This window comes from Oreochromis niloticus, linkage group LG23, assembly GCF_001858045.2.
Source record: "Oreochromis niloticus isolate F11D_XX linkage group LG23, O_niloticus_UMD_NMBU, whole genome shotgun sequence".
Taxonomy (NCBI): domain Eukaryota; kingdom Metazoa; phylum Chordata; class Actinopteri; order Cichliformes; family Cichlidae; genus Oreochromis; species Oreochromis niloticus.
Genome location: NC_031986.2, coordinates 33,226,849 through 33,240,894, shown reverse-complemented (window position 1 = coordinate 33,240,894; position 14,046 = coordinate 33,226,849). Strand labels below are relative to the sequence as shown.

The 14,046-nt window shown below is 40.2% G+C and overlaps 2 protein-coding genes across 3 annotated transcripts in view; one reads left to right on the top strand and one right to left on the bottom strand.

Annotated features, from left to right (window-relative positions):
* Positions 1 to 300: 300 nt before the first annotated feature.
* On the bottom strand, positions 301 to 4,647 carry zgc:172121 (homocysteine S-methyltransferase 1). Of its 2 annotated transcripts, none has more exons than XM_005451233.4 (8): positions 4,347 to 4,647; positions 2,462 to 2,529; positions 2,230 to 2,387; positions 2,048 to 2,151; positions 1,225 to 1,407; positions 937 to 1,142; positions 685 to 764; positions 301 to 605 (listed from the first exon to the last, which is right to left on the bottom strand). In XM_005451233.4, the coding sequence occupies exons 1-8, from the start codon at positions 4,503 to 4,505 to the stop codon at positions 541 to 543; spliced, it is 1,023 nt and encodes a 340-aa protein (XP_005451290.1). In that variant the 5' UTR covers positions 4,506 to 4,647; the 3' UTR covers positions 301 to 540. The 2 variants fall into 2 exon arrangements, with proteins under 2 accessions (XP_005451290.1, XP_003444334.1); XM_003444286.5 differs by having other exon boundaries at positions 1,225 to 1,386; positions 4,347 to 4,646.
* Positions 4,648 to 4,779: 132 nt separating this feature from the next.
* Positions 4,780 to 14,046, top strand: part of nme7 (NME/NM23 family member 7) — a 22,246-nt gene continuing 12,979 nt past the window's right edge. Inside the window, exons 1-7 of the mRNA XM_003444221.4 lie at positions 4,780 to 5,069; positions 7,291 to 7,392; positions 7,594 to 7,760; positions 9,291 to 9,401; positions 10,363 to 10,413; positions 10,534 to 10,741; positions 10,835 to 10,940. Coding sequence (XP_003444269.1) covers positions 5,067 to 5,069; positions 7,291 to 7,392; positions 7,594 to 7,760; positions 9,291 to 9,401; positions 10,363 to 10,413; positions 10,534 to 10,741; positions 10,835 to 10,940 — 748 coding nt within the window. The 5' untranslated portion in view covers positions 4,780 to 5,066. The remainder of the gene's footprint in view (positions 5,070 to 7,290; positions 7,393 to 7,593; positions 7,761 to 9,290; positions 9,402 to 10,362; positions 10,414 to 10,533; positions 10,742 to 10,834; positions 10,941 to 14,046) is intronic.

The window sequence follows — 14,046 nt, the reverse complement described above, 5'->3', positions numbered from 1 at the left end:
ACACCTATGGGCAATTTAGATTCTCCAATTAACCTAACCCCACTAACTGCATGTCTTTGGGCTGTGGGACTGTGGGAGGAAGGCTGAGTACCCGGAGAGAACACACGCAAACACATAGAAATTTGTGAATCAAATTTGTACCCACCTGCATGTTTGTAACTAGGAAAGCTTATTTTATAAAACAAAACAGCTGATTCTGAGCTGGTGTTGGATGGGAGCCACTAATTGAGTTTTCAGGATCATAATAATTTTAATTTGCTTAGTGGCATTTTTAAGCGACTTATTCACAACACGACTGAATCAGATTTTGTATAATTTATTCTCTCTCTTCTGAGTCTCCTCACGCTCTTATAGTGAACATAAGCCGTGCATAAACAAGAAGGCCTGCTCAGCCAGAGTGTGAGCACCAGCATCATGTCATCAATCACAGATTTGATTATAATTTGCACAAAGTCAGCAGTGACAGGTTTCTGCCTCCTTCAGCTTGTCTTGTTTTTGTAGGCAGCCAAGTTTTGGGGCCTCTCTGCAGAGGCTGGAGGTTCACCGTCCCTTTAACTGCCGCCTTAGCTCCGCTATGTGAGCAGGGTCGATACGACAGCATCCTCCTGTAAGACAGAGAAGAGCTGCTCAGAGAAAATGCTGCAAAAAAGAAGACTGAGTGTAAGAGAAAGCAGCTGAGCTCACCTATCAGAGCAGCGCCCTGCTTCACCCACATGTGGCTCAGATCAGGCGTCCATGCTGATGGTTTTCCTGATGTTTGCCACCTTTGAATGAAAAAAAGATCCTTTACTGAATCCATAAAGATATTTAGCAGATTTTCTTTTTTCTCTGTAAGGAATCAAGTTTTTATGGTAGATTTATGTTGTATTTACCGAATGTAAACACGTTGATGTGAGGTGTTTAGACAGTCGTGTGTTAATTTAGCTTCAGACTCACCCCCGCTCAGTGTCCCACTCCTCTCCGCTGTTAGGGTACACCACCCAGCTCATGTCTGAGGTGTGCAGTGGTCCAGCAGAGTCCAGCAGCGGCTCCACCACGTCTGGAGGACAGCAGTTGACTCCCACAGCGAGCAGCTGCCTGGATCTGCTGGCAACCCGCACGGCGTCAGCGAACAGGCTGCCGTCCGATATACACTTCTGGTCCTGATGGCGAGGTGAGTCATTGCGTGACTAACAACAAACTAATATGTATCTTTCACCATTGCTGTTCACCGGCAGTGATTACCTTACAGGAGAATGACAGCCAGGCTTTCGAGTTTGGAAACTCCCTCAGCAGCTCCACCACAGCCTCCGCCTCTTTGATGCTCGGGATTGTCTCAAAGGCGATGAGATCAGCTCCTGCAGCTGCTAAGCAGTCAATCTGAGGCCGGTGCCAAACTTTAAGCTCCTTCAAATAGATTAAAGACACCTGAGAACATTTATTCTCACCTGTCTCAGCAGTAAATGGATCTATAAACTTACTGAGAACAACATCAGAAGGATCAGGCAACATAAATAATCAAATCTGACCCCCTCGGATTCAGAATCGTGCAAAACGTTCCCTTCATACTGTGAATATTTTCAGTTTAAGGCACTCAAAGTACAATATAGGTAAAAAAGAAGTCCTTTCATATGCTTTTACATGGTAATATGAGCTGAACGTTTACCCAGAATGCACGTTTTAAAATATTCTCCAGTGGATTATCCAAAAATATGTAAAACATCCAGGGTACCTATGCTGGTTTTTGTTCCCCTGCATCAGAGATGTTAAACTGCTGCAGTTTTGCTGCTAATTATTAGTTTACAAAGCTTAAATGTTGATCTCTGTTGTACTCAAAATGCTTTAATTTTTTTTGTAACTCTGAAAATAGCAATAGTATTAAGGTAAAAAGTGTCATAGTGTCATTAAATATACTGAAGTTATTGTCCCAAAAAAGGAGGTACTTAATGATTTTTCATGGAACAAACCTAAAATATAAACAGAACCAGAACCGGAGATATAAACAACTATTCTGGGTAATCTTCTCAAAGCAGGCATAAAGTCCAGTACGTGGCTGAGGGGTACTTACTTCAACACTCATCTGCTCTGCGTAAGCTCCAGTGTACTCCGAGCCATCGTGCAGAAAGGCCCCGTACGGCCCCACAGAGCCTGCCACCAGGGGGCGTCTCTGCCCTTTACAGAGAAATAAAATGTGAGATTATATCACAGTTTACAGCCAGAGTCGGCTCAGCTCAGCGTAAGCTCTCCTACCTGACTCAAACCCCTTCACCGTCTCTTTGGCCAGGTGAACTCCGGACATCAGCAGCTCTCTGGCGCGTTCAGCGCTCACCTCCAGGTGGCTGATGAATCCTGGGATACTTGCCTGGTATGTGGCTGTCGTGATGACATCAGCACCACTGAGCAGGAACCTGTTCACACACACACACAGATTTAAGACTCTGAAACTAGAAAGTTTATTTACCAACACTTTGCATGGACACACCTGTAATGAGCATCTCTTATGGCCTGAGGATCAGTGTGCAAAAGCCTGGCGCTCCACAGAGGGTCTCCCTGCATATGTAACACACACACACATGAATTTCAGTCCAGATTCACAGAACAATATTAATAAAACATGTTATAATTGATCTGTAAAGACCAGATAAAAATACTATTCACGTTTTTACGTACTTTACATAAATAAAAACACAAGTTTTGGTAACATTTATTGGATATTTTACTCATGTCCCTATAGATCATGTACTAGAAAGTAACATTACAGCATCTCAACCTTCAGAGTTATTATAGTTTTATATTTTCTAATTAGTTTTTATTTGTATTTCATTTTGACGTTGTTTTGAAGTCCGTTCAGTTTTTTTGTTTGAAAATATTTACATTTTATTTCATTTTTATTAGTTTCAGTGTTTTAGTTTTAATCTTTTTAGTTTTTGTAATTATTATCTTTTACATTATAGGGAGGGAATGTGTCAAGAGGCCAGATTTGGGAAATTCAGTAAAGATATTACAATAAAAACATAAAAGCTGTGAAAATCAAGTGACTCACAGTCACAGACAGGCTGTGAGAACAGGGCCAGAGGATATATTCAGGTCATTTAACCATCTCTCTGAAAATAAATACAAAACCTTGCAGGTATTTTCTTCTGCAAAGATACAGAGTATACTCAGATCACTGATGGACCTTTGATGCTCAGGTTTGACTGACTCGCTAAAGTTCAGCAGGCTGTGATTCTAAGTAGGGAATAGCTGCAGTCTACCTCCCAGGTGAAGCATTGTGAGCAACTAACAAGTCCCAAGTCGCACAAGTTTCACCAGCACGTATGAAAGGAAATGCAGGTGTGGTGACGACTGGAAGCTTCTGGGGTGGAGTGGACAGAGTTTTTCTAACTTCACAAACAGATGTGCCGTAGACAAAGAAACTTAATGTAAGAAGAAAAAAAACTTCTGTTTTGTTTTGTGCACTTTTGAATCTCTTTAGGATTCAGTGGGTTGGACTTCTCAGGGCCACATATGCTCCCATCCAGGTGACGTCTTTTTCGGGGAAGGCCTTGCGTATTTCAGCAGGGGGATGGGAAACAGCATACTTCATCAAATCTGAGTCTGGGGGCTGAACTGCAGGCCTGTAGTCCAGACCTTTCATCAAGCAAAGCGTCTGGAGCATCATGAAACCAAAAACACAACAAAGCAGATTCAGGACTGCTGAGCAGCTAGAATCCTGTATCAGACCAGAACGGGATGACATTCCTCTCCTGATAAGTCCAGCAGCTGCTCTCCTCAGTTCCCAGACACATGGCCTCGTCCCACCCTTTTTTTTATAGATATGTTGCTGCCATCAACTTCAAAATAACCTTGTTGTTAATGTTTTTTTTCTTAAAATGGTACTCAGTTTTCTGTGTTCTATTTTGAATAAGATATGGGCTCATGATTTGCAGTCATTTCACTATGTTTTTATTTACATCTTACACACTGTTCTGTAGACTGTTGCTTTAATGCTTGTATTTAAATTTAACCCTAATAATCCTAACTTCAAATGTTATTTTATTTTATTGAACATTCTCTTTATTCAGAGTATTTGGCTACATGTTTTTATGTTTAAAACTTTAAATATACAGAAATTAAACACTAAACAGACTTTTCACATATTTAGTTTGTTGGGATCTGATAAGCCTGGCTAAGGTCTCTGAACCACAGCTTTAAAATTACTTTTAAATTACTTGTATAAGTCAGTAACACAACTACAAAACAAATAGCACAGCCACCATGGAGACATGGATTGACTGAAAATAGACACAAAACATCTCCAGAGAGAAATTAAATTAGTCTAATCAATAGAAAATGGTGACCTGTTGCAGGTTGTTTTTATGATTTACCTGCAGTTTGGCTCCATGCGCTTCCAGATCAGTTGCCAGTCCACCATCTAGGATCAATGGCCCTTCATCATTAACCATCTGTGTGAGAAGAGCAGAGGAGCCCATGGAGCAACACTTCATTAAAAAATTTACTGGAGAATTCTTTGCACTGCTTTTCATAAGAAGATCATGCAGTCAAGTTATTAACGCTGACTGCTCTGAAATAACACCCCCGGGCAGCTTAATTATTCACACAGATGAGAGTGAAGTGCAACATCAGATCCTTCATTTTTCACTATGTTGTTCTTCCGGGTAACAGTGCAATGAAAAGGTGCGTTTATGGCCGCTGAAAACTGAACTTCTTCGCAGCATCAGCAGACCGCCACTAGGTGTCCTCATACACAATAAATGCACAGTGTATTTCACCAGAACCCGACTCTTGCCTCGCTCCTTTACTTTAAAAACCACCACTGGAGCAAGACAGCGCAGCTTTTCTTTTGTACTGCTTTATAATTATCATGTATACAGTTTAATTAATGATATCCATCCAATGATTTATGACTAATATATTACATTTTAAGGTCTGTATAAAAACAAATAACAAAAACTGTGCTGAAAGGTCAGAATTCCCATGAACACGTGAATGCACCTCTGCAGTTACTATAGAAACGAAGTACGGCTAATGTTTGCTAGCTGACAACAGTGCGCTGTCACACAGAGTTTACAGGGATGTTTTAAAAGATGGTGAGTAAAGGTTCCCTCCTGTCATCAAACCGGGGGGCGTGAGGGCTTCGGTGAAGGTAAAAACTTCCGTTAGAGCCTGAAACAGGTTGCTGTTTGCTACCGTTAGCATAATAAACACAAGCTAGCCGAGCAGTTCTAAACATCAGTGCTTCAGGCTAACGGGTTAGCCGTTAGCTCCTTTAAAAATATCATTTATGGCTTATACACAGTTTAACTACAGATACTACAGGTAGCTGTGTGGTTAACGTCTAACGGTGAACATTAGCTGTGATTAAATTAGCTAAAGGTGTAGCTGAGCAGGTGCTTTTAATGCTGGTAAACCTGGCATCAAACATGTTTCTGCTCAAAGAGTTTCTATCCATTCAGCTGGTGCCCATGTTTTCTGTTTATTCTATTAACTAGGCTGAGTGGAGGAGATGGTCTGAGCTTTTAGTTGTGAGAGACATCCTCATCTTTCACATGGTGTGTTAGACGACTGATTAATGCTAAACTGCAGACTGGTTAATCAATCAATCAAATTATATTTGTGTAGCACCTGTAGGAGGTGGGTCCAGATACTTTACAGAAAACAAAATGCAATGAAACAGAATATGAGAGGAAGAAAATTATGAGCATGTTAAAAATAACTGAAAACATAAAACATTACAAAGTAAATAGCCTGAAGTGCAATAAGACTGTTGGTATTTTAAGAGCTAATCGAAGAAATAGGAGATATAGAGTGGCTTAAAAGAGGGGGAGGAGGGCAGTCATTTACTATGAAAAAATAACCCATTTTGAATTCTTCTTAATTAATCAGACTAACAGCACCAAAACACTGTTACTGATTTATTTGTCCTTGAAGAAATTGTATTCATTCATCCTACTTTTTACTGCCTCTGTGCCTTTCCAGTGGTGCCATCCCACATTGATGGAGCACTGCTTTGAATATACAGACTCAGAAAAGTAATAGTAGATTTAGCACTGATGTTTTGCTTGTTCGGGATAAGACCCGGATCATCGCCAGGCTTCATGAAGCAGTGGTGCAAGAGATAGGGAGCGTTTTCTTTGCAAAACCAATTGGATTAATGATGAGCAGTAGACCAGGAAACACCTTCAGCAAATCATCCTTTAAACATGATAACATTGGCCTGGTGGTGATTAGGACAATCACTGCAGCGAAATAGTCTGTGAAATCACTTCCTGTGTCTTCCTAGCTGCTTAATCTTGATAGGAAACGGCATGAGGAAGATAAGGAGTGTGGAAACACGAACTTCAATGTCCTAAAGATGGATTTTTTTTATTATTATTAGTCCTTTATTTATTCAGGTAAAAATCTCATTGAGATTTAAAATCTCATTTCCAAGAGAGACCTGGCAGAATGATGAATGCAATGCATGGATGAATGCAATGATTTGCAAATCTCATGAGCCCATATTTTATTCGCTGTAGAAAACCCAAAAAATGATCTTCTCTGTGGTATATTTGGTTTTGTGATGCTCCAAATGTTTTCGTTTGGTGAAAGGTCTGATCTGCAGGAAGTGACCTGCAAACCAAATCCAGGCTTGTGTTGCTCAGTGGCAACAGTGCTAACCGATCGTTATCCGTGTTTACTGAATTATTTTTGGTTGACAAGGTGAACTGAATAAAGTCTGCTACTAGTCAGGTGAGCATACCTGATCATATTGAGTCATAACATTTCTGTGCTTAATAATAACAGAAGCCTTTGGTTTGTAAAAAGCCAGATTCTGTAAATATTGACCACCTTATGTACTGCATTCATTTTCTGTTAATAAACACATTTGTGGAAATGTACCAAAATGTAAAAATAAACCTGAGCTGTGTGGATTCGTGCCTCCCAGTTTACATCTGTGAGGTTTGCATATTCACCTGAACATTGGCCTGTGGTTTCAGGCGACATGGTGACCTTTTAAAAGCTCAGTATGTTTAATTTGTTGGCACAAATTCAGGGTTTTCCTGGCTCAAACTGGGCCTTTGGGGTTGAAAAAACACACATGATTTGTCCTCATAAGTGAGTTAGTTTCAGTTTTTTGAAATAAATTGTCAATTTTGTGTTATTTTTGATCATTTTATAATGAGAAATGTCTAATATGCTGGAGGAAATTAATCATGTGGGTGAAAAAAGAATCAGTTGATTTTCTTTTGGCTTTTTTGGGGTTGCCAGAAATTCTCCTTTGCAGAAAGAAGCTTAATATCGAAGTTATATTTATTTATTTATTTTCAGGAGGACCGGTTTGCCTTTCTTACAGAGTGGTATGACCCCACCTCCGCCCTCCTGCGGCGTTATCAACTGTTTTACTACCCCAGAGATGGCTCAGTAGAAATGGTACGCTTTTACCCCAGTGCTTACTTTTTGTCTCTCTTTTTTCTGCCTGAAGGTGTGTTTATGAATGTTCTTTTTTTAATCCAGAATATGAATACCTTGTAATGGAAATTGTAAATAGCTTATTTGTTTTAATTAACTCTATATTGATGAAAATTTCAGATTTTTTCTTTAGCATTTCTGAAAAATATACCTGTTTCACAGTTCGATGTAAAGAACCAGCGGATATTTCTGAGAAGGACCAGATACGATGACATCCATCAGGAGGACTTATTTATTGGGAATCGAGTGAACGTGTTCTCACGACAGCTACATCTGATCGATTACGGGGATCAGTACACAGCAAACAAACTCGGCAGTAAAAAAGAAAGGTATGATCATTCATCTAACTTGCATTTGGGGGTGTGTCTACCCATGTAGACATGATTGATCTATTTGGAAAGTTATGGCCTTACAAATAAATCCTTTAACTGTAACCTACTGACAGACATTAAAAACACCCACGTAGAGAATAAAATGAATATGCAAAGACTAAATCCAGGTGTGCAAACACTGTAAAGACTTACCTATGAAGACTGGGAGCTGTATAACAAAGTACTGAATTAAAGGCTTAAATGCTTTTATAAGTGAGTTTCCAGTGCTGGGTTATGAATGACTTTGTTGATATTGGGTGGATAAAGATTATCTATTTAAAACGAAATCTATAATGTAGTATAGTATACAGTAAGGGATGGTGAATGCTCTGAAGTGACTGTAAATCAATAAAGATCAACAGAGAAGTAACAGGACCACTACAAAGATACAGGACATTGTGAAGATGGACATCGATAAGCGGAGAAAATATTATATAATAGTGACATCACCAGCAACTGGATAGTTGAAAAATGATCAATGCTGAAGAGGAGGAAGAAGAAAACTGGTCGGGGAGGACACCAACAGACCTGCAGGAACATTAAACAAGCTGCAAGAATTTCTGACAGGAACTTTCTGTGCACCACAGGTGACAACATTAACTGTGTTTTTCATATGTCTGAGGCTGGAAAATAAGCCTATTATTAAAAAAATATATATATCTAACAACATCCAAACCCAGCAAAACTTTACATCGGCATAGGTCAAATCTCCCAAAGGCATGTGTTTTGGTCTGATGAGAACAAGGTTGAACTTTATGCCCATAATTCCATAAACTACTCTGCCCATGACCACAGAATACCATCCCCATGGTGAAGCATGGTGGGGGCGGCATAATGGTTTGGGGCATCTATAGGTGGAACTGCAGCCTCAGTCAAGGTGACCAGTTTTAAATACCAGTCAGTTAGCTAGTTAGCAGTTAGCTATCAACAACCCCTCTGAGGTCGGATTAAAGGTTTGGAATGACCCAGAGCCCAGATCTGAATCCAGCTGGAGGTCTATGGGAGGACCTGAAGAGGGCTGTGCAGAGAAGGCGCCCTCACAGTTTGACAGATTTGGAGCTCCTTTGTGAGGAAAAGTGGGCCAGTATTGGAGGTCTAAATGTGCTGCAATGATTCCAACTTAAAAAGGTTGAATGCTGTAATTTAGTGATGATTTTAAAAAATCTGTTAGTTTGAGGGTGTGGATGTTTATTCTACCAGGTTATTCTACCAAAGTTTTCACTTTTTGTTTGCCCCTTAAAAGATGTATTTATTTATTTATTCATTTGACAGGCTGAAGGTCACATCAAAGATGGAAAAAGTCAAATTATTTATCTTGAATATCACAAAAACCTGGTACTATAACTGTGTAGACTTTTTGTATCCACTGTACCTACATTACTGTGTTTGTGTCCTGAGTATGATCTTGATGTGCAGCCTTCTGTTGGCTGTGATATCTGCTGTCCAATCACATCTCTTATTTTCCCTCTCCTCTCCCTGTGTCTCCAGAACGCTTGCTTTGATAAAGCCAGACGTAGTCACCAAGATCGGAGATATCCTTGAGCTGATCTACTCCTCCAACCTGATAGTGACCAAAGCCAAGATGACAAAGCTCACGTGGTAAAGTCACAGCCTCTCTGCCAAACGTCCAAAAATAATAATACTAATAATCTCACTGTGGGAAAGTATCAAACAAGCTGTGGGAGAGGGAAACACGGGCTGTTTGGTGCCAGTGTCCTTGTATAAACAGACTGATGGCTCTCCGTTCTCACACACATTAGGAACATATGGCGAGCTAAGAGGCAAACAAGGTCTGCTTTTAATTAAACACTAGCAATTTTATCAGGTGGATCACCTCACAACATCAGTGATGAAATTTGTGGAATCAGATCATCAAATCCAGTGATATCCCCTTTTTATGACATATCTCAAAAACACAGATCCAAGAGTGGAAAAACTGTGTGAGCATTTACAGCAGTCTGCAGTCCTTTGATCCCTTATGGCTTAAAAAGGGCTCAAAGGGGCTTTTGGCCTCATTATTAGAAACTTTGACCATGTTTGACATGAACATCCACCACTTGATCCACTGTAGGCTCAAGGTTTGAATTTACTGCCATCTTTAACATCGCCTGTAATAAAATTCAGAAGTTTTACATTTTATTTTGCTTTCCAGAAGTAGCAGAACTTATAACTTGGTCAATTATTTGCATATTTTAAGCAAAATGTACTGTAAGAAAACACTTCTGAGTAGTAACATTTTTCTCTAATTGGTACCACTTTATTAATCATAATTCTTATCACCTACACATATGAAATAGTGGAATTTTTATGTCTAGCCTTGGTGGAATGATGGGGGGGGAAGAGTGCCTACCATTTACTTCCCAAAATCCAAGGACATGAAATTAATGTTGATGTTAAAATGTCACTTTATTTAAGTAGTGTGATTGTAGAATGAGTTTATTACCGCAGATAAAAAGCTGGGAGATGAGAAGACTGATGACCTCTATGAATGTCTCTGTCAGTAAACAGACTCGTTTTGCTGCTCATTTACTCATTGTTTTATGGGTTTCTTGCATTGCAGGAGCCAAGCAGCTGACTTTTACGCTGAACATCAAGGCAAGCCGTTCTTTAAGTGAGTGCCTCGGTGAATGATGCCTCAAATTTCAGTAGAAAAGATATCTGATATCAAAAAAATATTATTCAAAGTAATCCTAACACTGAATTTAAACAAACACGTTGCTCCATTTCGCAGTAACCTAGTGCAGTTTATGTCCTCGGGGCCGGTGGTTGCCATGGAGCTGATGGGTGATGAGGCCATGTCTATCTGGAGGGGGCTCTTGGGAACTTCAGACCCTGCTGTGGCGCGGAGGGAGGCGCCACAGAGCGTCCGTGCCCAATTTGGAACAGATGGCATCAAAAATGTCGGGCATGGCTCCGACTCACCCGCTGCAGCAGCAAGAGTGAGGATGTTACTCTGTGACCTCCAGACTTTATTCATCCTCACATGTGCCCTGGTAGCCCAGACGTGATCAAAGTGTTTTTATTCTTGTTAGGAAACTGAATTTTTCTTCCCTTCCACGATTGGGCACGGTCCCTCTAACACAGCCGTCTTTACCGACTGCACATGCTGCATCATCAAACCCCACGCCATATCCGAAGGTAAGGAGAACACAGTTACAAACAGTAGCTGCACCTGAAGGTGATCCAAATCACACACCACAGCAAAATTTCAGCAGACTGAATTGGATACAAGCAGTTAGCCACACATTCAGCAGCTGAATAGAAACAAGTCACAAAAAAATCCATGAATTTGGTTAGATATGGCAGACTTCTTAAAAATAGTTGATGGTTCTTTTCCCACCAACTGTTTAGTTTCTCTCTGTTAGAAAATTATAAGTTTAAGTCTTTTTTTGCTGGGGGCATTTTTTCAGCCTTTATTTGACGGGGCAATAGAGAAAGCCCAAGTTGGGATAGCACACTGGAAACAGTCCGTTTTGCTTTTATCTTTTATTCAGGGTTTCCCTCACATAGAGCTCAGGTATAATGTGTGACATTTATTTATTTATTTCATTTCATTTTATCATTTGAGAATTTACTGTTGGGCAATCCTTGTTCAGCTCTTCCTGTTTCCCTACCAGTAGGTTGAGGTAGAACAAGTCATCCACTAACTGGAAGGTTGCTAGCTTAATCCCTGTATCTGGTTCAGGTGCCATTTTGCCGGGTTCACTGAGGCTGCAGAACAGAACAAAAACTTGTGTCGCAAACTCCAGTTAAACATGGTGGAGTTGGAGTCCATCCATTGGATGAGAAAGTCAGTGAAGACAGACTTAACATTTTCTCTGTCATTTATTGTCACCACGTTCTGTTTATATAAAGTGTGAAGTATTTAGGAAAGCATGTGTGCCCCCTATCATGCGCCTCCTACCCAACCTACAGCTTTGTTTTTTTGAGGGTTTGTTTAGTTTGTGCTCTGGCTCCTCCTCATACCTTACCTCCAATCACTCTTACAAAAAAGACAAAGAGGTCTGAAGCTTTTGGTTCTGGTGAAATCTTTTAAAAGGTGATAGTCGGGACCTTTCATGTTTCATAATTCCCTCTGCCTTACAGCTGCACGGACAGACTGTTGATTCTCTTTTGAAGGATTTTTATAAATACTAACAATGAAGTTGTTATTTTTTGAGAAGTTGAAATAATATATAGTTGTCACAAAGTCCCGCAGCATTCCTGAGTTTTCAACCTCGATGAACACAGTTTGGAAACCACTGATCTAAATAATCAGTTTTACCATAAATACTCGCACATGAGTACTGTTGGTTGACACTCATTCCATGCATGACTGTTATTGTGTTTGTGTCACAAGGAGGCACTGCGTGGTTACCACATTTGGATTTGGATTTTTCCAAATCCCTGCCCTGATCCCTTTTCACAGAGCATGCCTCTGGAGCTCTGACCTGTGAAATCTGAAATTCTCTGGATAAGAGCTGAAGTATGCACACACAGAGTTGTTGATTGAGGAGAGACCTGGGCTCGTTGTCCTGGAGCGCTGTGCATTAGAGTAAACAAGCTCACTGGGGTCCCTCATGAATTAATTCAATTTATTCCTCATTTAGCCTCAAGTGTTTGTCCTCAGTGGTCATTTGTTTAGTATCAGATTGGACCGGGCTCCCTGTTATTGCTGTTAATGCAAGTAACTAATAATGACATTCCTTTCAGCCTTAGTTATAACAAAGTCCTTCTAGAAACAAGTCCTGCCACTAGACAGCCGTGTTGACAGTTATTTCAGGCTAAACTGAGCACCTTTCTGAAAGAGAAATTCAACCCAAATCTGATAAAACAAATCGTAAAATGTTTGAGTTGGGTTAAAATAATCCATTTCCATTACATGTTATATTTTTACAAATTTTTCTGGAACAGCAAAAATAATACCATTAACCAAGGATAGTGTTAGTTCAGGCACCGCAGAGCTCTCCCACACTCTGAGCAGATCTGCTGATCTCAGTGCCGGTCCACATCAGCTGATACCTTTCTATAAATCTGACTGGCTAACGTTGTGTGTTGCGTGTTATTTAAGGTGCTTTAATTTGTAATCAGTAAGTACTGCAACTGCAAACTGCTTTGCAACCCACCTCCACCCCAGCTCTTCCTTTAATGCTGTATCTGACTTAATCAGTGTCTTATCTGCTGTCATTGATGGTCTTTTCTGTGCTGCTGCTTTCTCTAGAAGTCCTGGGACAAAGTCTTAGTTTTATTTTTCCAAAGTAGTAGTAAAGTAAGTATACCTTACACTTCCTGTTGTGGACCAGACTGAAATTGCATTCTGTTAAGGCACAGGTTAACCACCTGTGGCATGGGGCTGTTTGACCAGCTCGTGGCCTTTGCAGTGATGGCATTTCTAAAATTCACAGTTAGGCTTCCACCTGCAAAGTCTTGCAAACATATTTTTCCTGCTGTCGGTACTTTTTACATTAATGGAAAAACAGAAAGAGATGCATGGAGACTGTAAAATTGATTTCAAGTGCAGATAAGATGTTAAACTCAGCAAAATGGTATAAAACAGTAAGGGTGAGTTGAGGAACAAGGAAACTGAGACAGACTGAACCTGGGTGCAACAAAGTACATTTTTCTCGAGTTAACAACTGGAGTGCTTGTTACTGTGATCACAGTCAAAAACGTCAGTAAGAGTCCTTGATCTTTTTAACAAGCTGAAACATGAAGAAAAGCATCTTTTCAGGGACTAGTTTGTTATCTTTATTTACCCAGTACTATTAAAAAAAGAAAGAAAGAAAGAAAATTGGATTCCTGTTTTTTTCCACAGGTCAGTAAAACTCTGATGTTGTGGCCTAGAGGGTTGGTGAGGGGAACGTAATGTTTCTGGTTACACTCTGGTTAAGAGATGTTTTATTCCATAGTGCAGACCATTCTCCTTGGGGGACATTTTTAAAATGGCATCCTAGTAATATGTGTGTGTGTGCGTGTGTGTGTGCCAACACCCTGCTGAATTGCATGCTGCTCTCTTGAGTGACTTCCTGCCACACCTAAAGGGAATGGTGCCATTGTTAACGTTACGTCTGCAGTTACACCTGTGGTCTCCCTGCTGTGACTTGTTCAAATGTTGTGAAACATGCGTGAGAGGGAACTCGTGAAATGGGGAAAAAAAAAAACTTGCATAACTTGCACTCAGGCTTTCTTTGGTTTCTTTAGGGTTTCGTTGAGCAACTGTTAATCTCACAATCTGCTGCCGCAGTAAATGACCTCAGATGTGAAG